Source organism: Anopheles cruzii, chromosome X, assembly GCF_943734635.1.
Source record: "Anopheles cruzii chromosome X, idAnoCruzAS_RS32_06, whole genome shotgun sequence".
NCBI lineage: Eukaryota > Metazoa > Arthropoda > Insecta > Diptera > Culicidae > Anopheles > Anopheles cruzii.
This window is the reverse complement of record NC_069143.1, coordinates 11,450,053-11,454,846: the sequence shown is the minus strand read 5'-3', so window position 1 is coordinate 11,454,846 and position 4,794 is coordinate 11,450,053. Positions and strand designations below refer to the sequence as shown.

The 4,794-nt window shown below is 56.3% G+C and overlaps 1 protein-coding gene across 1 annotated transcript in view; it reads left to right on the top strand.

Annotated features, from left to right (window-relative positions):
* LOC128269989 (uncharacterized) overlaps window positions 1–4,020 on the top strand; it is a 7,877-nt gene extending 3,857 nt beyond the window's left edge. Inside the window, exons 3-5 of the mRNA XM_053007395.1 lie at window positions 1,516–1,655; window positions 2,933–3,674; window positions 3,758–4,020. Of these exons, the coding sequence (XP_052863355.1) occupies window positions 1,516–1,655; window positions 2,933–3,674; window positions 3,758–3,886 (1,011 nt within the window). The 3' untranslated portion in view covers window positions 3,887–4,020. The remainder of the gene's footprint in view (window positions 1–1,515; window positions 1,656–2,932; window positions 3,675–3,757) is intronic.
* Window positions 4,021–4,794: the final 774 nt, after the last annotated feature.

Genomic DNA, 4,794 nt, shown 5'->3' with positions numbered 1-4,794 from the left:
ACATAGCCACCGTTTTTTGCAGTCTCCCCCGGGGGGGGGGAGGGATCCGTTTCAGTAAAGTAAATAATAACGACCTATCGACGGATATCGACGTTACTCACCCTATGTCGGTTTGCCAATTTCCGTCAGTGATTTGATTGAATTTGGTTGTGACGGCTCTTGAGCGGCGGAAGTTCCCATAAAACCGAGCTGCAGTCTAGCTAAGATTTTGGCGCGTACAGTTCGAGCATTCAGACACCGGAGCCGGAATCACCAGCCAATGTTGGCCAAGTGTCCGTGTCGTGCCAAAGCACGCGCGTCGTTCCTGGACCTGATTTTTGTGCAACTCTCATTGGGCTGGTGGGGGGGGGGGGCGCACACCGCCCGGGGGTTGCGCAGCGCCGGGCAGCTTGCAGCTCTGGTTTGTGGTCTCAATAAATAATGGTGCCCATAGCCGAGACCGAGTACCGAGTGCGCGCCGTACGCCACGCCAACATGTTGAATTATGTTTTTTTTCCTCGCCCCGGACTGGCCTGGTTTGGTAATCGCACCGAATGAATCGGTTTCGTCACTCAGTTCGTGTGCCGAAAGGTTAAGCGTCACGACCAAATTGGTCCGTCCTCTTCCAACACCGCCGAAGGGAACGGTTGGTCCGATTGGTTTCGATCCAGTTTTCACGCGGGGCCTATCGTGCTTTTGTTTTTTGGTTGCTCCAAATGCGTTCGACCAGAAAACTGTGGCCCGCTCATTCGCTATGGCCAAAAACGGGTCTGACCCAAGAATGTCGCTGTCGCTGCTTATCGGATACGGAGACGGTTGAAGTTGAATCTGAAGCACGCTGGAGTTGAAGTTTACCTTCTGCTCATATTGATGGCTAGCACAGCTAGCAGGAGGAGTGCCCCGAGTGCTCTAGTAGGTGGAAGTTTCAAGTGGCCGTTCCTGCCCGGCGGGATCCACCAGGGACCAGGGTCTATGGAGAATACAAGTCGGCAGCCATTGGCTAGAGTCTGCCCCCGTCTGCGAGGCCGTAAAGCTAGTGGCTGCATTTTCATTAAGTTGTAAAGCAGTGGTTCGTGCTCTACAAGTCGTTGCCAGTATTTGCACACTTGCCGGTCGCTCACTTTGCGCGCCGAGCACGTTTAGCAGTTTGCGCGAGCAGTTAGCAAGGTTCCTGGTGCTGGAGTTGGCGAACCCGGACCCGGACCCGGAAGTAATCGGAAAGCGGTTTGTATGGGAGGCGTAGTACTGAGTGGCATACTTCAAAGACGTCGCCAGCAAAAGATTATTCGTACCGCGCAACAATTTCTCGAGTCGTCCGGAAATTCTGGCACTTCAAGAATAGCTTCGAACGCTTTCGGTAACCGTGCGCCAGAACTGACGTAGAAGCCATGAAGGGGCGTGTGTGTGTGTATGTGTGGTAACCGACCTTCAGGAGACCTTAGTTGATAGCAGCACTATTCTCCATCACCCTTCCAAGGTAGAACTTACTGACGAACTCACTCGCCCGCTCTGCCTTGTGTACTTGTCTACTATTAGGTAGTTGCCGTCGCCTGCCTAGCGGGTCTTATCGCTGCCCAGGATCACCAGGACCACTACCGCCAGGCCCCGCTCCGGATTGGCACCAAGGTTGAGGAACACAAACCGACCCCGGTGCCGATTCTGAAGCAGATCAACAGGTAAGCAAGTGGTCAACACTCCTGCAAGTTCCACAAGGCCCAGATCGGAATTCTATCCCCGGGCTTCCTTTTCTCGTCCCGGGTTCCCGGCTTCATGCAGGAAGCAGGAAGTAATATAGCTTCCAGTTTTATGTTTCAGCTTTTCAGGATCCCCAAGGTCGCGGGGGAAGGTGTCACCGGATGGCGCTCGTCCTCCGACCACCAGTTTGCCACCAGTCCGGGGAACGGCAGCGAACGATGCACACGAAAAAAAAGCGAAATAATTTCTGTCATTTATCCTTATTCCATTTCCGCTTACCATAAATGATTCCGGCCGGGTGCTAGGGCACCGTGACCGTGACATCCGGTGGCATGCAAGAGAGGACGAGGGAGAAACGAATGCGAAATGCGAGAGAATGCGTGGAGGGGGGCTAGAGCGAAGAAAACCGGAATAGCTGAAAACCGGCCGACCTAGCCGACGATGTTGCGCGGACCTCCGGGCTCTGGGTTATTGATTGGAAAATCAATATGGAAGACAGCAGCCAGCCACAGCTGCTGGATGCTGGTGGCCTCCACTGGTGGCTCCCTCCACCAGGCGTCACGGTTCGTGATCGGCAAACGTATCACCACACAGGCACCGTGGCTCGTGGGCTCGAAGTACTGGGGATACTCTCACTCTCTCTTCAGAAAATTTGTATTCGCTCTTTGTGGTTGATTGTTCAAAACATTTGCTCGGGCGAAGTAACTGGCAGCAGCCAGTGAGCGGAGGCCGAAGCAGCATCCTTGTAGCAGCCCTCTTATCGGCCCGCTGGCATCGGCTGGCTTACTGGCGTGGTACAGCACGTGAGCTGAAAAGTCCCGTGTTTAAGAAGGAAAAAGGGCTCGCTCTCCATGCGAGCGAATTGTTTGGGCATTTTTTGACAGGTGAAAAATGAACTGAGCGTCGAGTGCAGCAAGACTAGCGCCAATCTATGTGTTAGACTCGGGACTTTTCATCCCATGGGATTGGCACGAGTTTGCTCCCCGGTTTGACGGAGTTCGGGCGGTCCGGGGCTCCGGTCCACGAGTTGGCGACCTTTTGCCGGCACCATTATGGATTTAGTTTCGTTCTTCTTCTTCTTCTTGTCATTTTCTATCCTGTTTCCTTTTTTCTGCTTCCTCATCCGAAATTTACCGGGCTTTAGGCCCGAGTTCCATAGACGTGAGGGTACGCGGGTTGGCGAAACGAGACCTAACTGAAGAATCCGACTTCCCTGAAACGTTCTGTTTCCTGTGTGTTTCTCTGGTTCTCTTCGCAGGCACAACGAGGATGGCTCCTACACGTACGGCTACGAGGGTGCCGACGGGTCGTTCAAGATCGAAACGAAGCTGGCCACCGGCGAGGTGAAGGGCAAGTACGGCTACGTGGACGAAACGGGCAAGGTGAAGGTGGTCGAGTACGGGGCGAACAAGTACGGTTTCCAGCCATCCGGCGAGGGCATCACGGTCCCGCCACCGACCCTGGTCGACGAGACCACGGGCAAGGACGATCTGTTCGACGCGGACTCGGACGGCAACGTGCCGCAGGCCCCGCGACCACACCACAAGCTGCGCCCGTCGGCCGGTGGTGCGTCGAAGCCGCGCTTCCAGGAGGTGCTGTCGAAGCCCCAGCGTCCCGTCCAGTACTACGACTACGATGACCAGCCTCAGCCCGCGGTCCACCACCAGCCCCAGCAGCCCCAGCAGCCGCAGCCCGCCCGGTATCAGCCAGCGCCCGAGTACATCCAGCGATCCCAGTTCGGCCCGGCGGCCCAGTCCCACCTCGAGCAGGGTGGACAGGTGGCGCCGCCTCGCGCCCACATCCCCAACGCGGTCCCCATCGACGTGGTTTACTCGCCGAAGCAGCTTCCGGCTCGCCCCGACGCCGAGTATCGGAACGTCGTCACCGGACCGCACACCTTCCCGGCGCCAGCGCCAGCGACCGAACAGCAGCACATCCGCTACTCCCAGCCGTCCTTCGCACCCGCACCGCCCCAGCACGCGCCCAAGGCCGCGCCACAAGTAATGCACCCATAGCCCATAGCCCCATGTGTCTCCCCATACAGCCCTAATGTCCTAATCCGCCCGTCCGTTTACCCTCGCAGCCGGCCGTCTATCAGCCGCGGCCGGCCCAGGGCCGGAGCACCAGCGTGCTGGACCAGCTGGCCAAAGACTACGCCCTGCCGCAAGGCGGCGCAGCGCCCCTGCACGACATCACCTTCGGTTACTACTGAGAGCACAGCCAGCCAGTCGGCCAGCCAGCCAGCCGGCGAACCCACGACGCTGCCCATTCCTAGTACATCAGGACCTGCCTCCCTTCCTGCCCTCCATCCTAGACCCCACGAACCATCGGCACGCATCACAACCAGCACCATCACCACCACCACCACCACCACCGAAGAACTGAGCGCCTGAAGTCCCACGGGGTAACAATAAAAAGACAACAAAAAAAGATGGTCACGAATACAAACAAAATGTGTGCGATTTTCGAACCGAGAATTACCCGGGATCCGCATCAATCTCCATCGCCATCAACCAATGCGACCAACGGTCGGTCGGTCGGGGTCTCCAAATTCCAACATCTAGATATAGGTATAAGTGTGGTGGCTGAAGTACTAGTCGACTAGTCTAGTCTTGGTCGCGTCTAGTCTTGGTCGACCTGCCGAGACCTGCCGACAGAGATCCAAGACCAGAGTCTCTATTGCAGACCAAAGCTTCGGACCTGTAGGATCCCGCTTCCTGTAGTAGCCGTATAAGTCAGAAAGTGGACTACGGTGACTGCCCAGCCAGCAAGGCCCACATCCGGTCAATATAATGGAGAATGCAGCAAATCCTTAGTTGGAATGGTTTCAGCCCACAGCACCCACACACGCGGTATTGCCCCGACTTCATACAGGGAAGGCGGTGCGGCGGTGCTAATAACTTACTTTGGGTGATAAAGTGCCGCCGCCTCGGTGTGGAGCTTTATTTATTGATTTCATCTCCCGTGCGTATCCCGGGATCCCGGAATAGATCAAAAGTTTGTCCCTCTTATTAGACATAAAATAAAGCCGGGCGCCGGATGCCGCATCACAACGTGTCGGTGTGTGTGTGTGTGTGTGTTGTTAATGGGGGTGCTCACGCCTACGCCCACACACACACA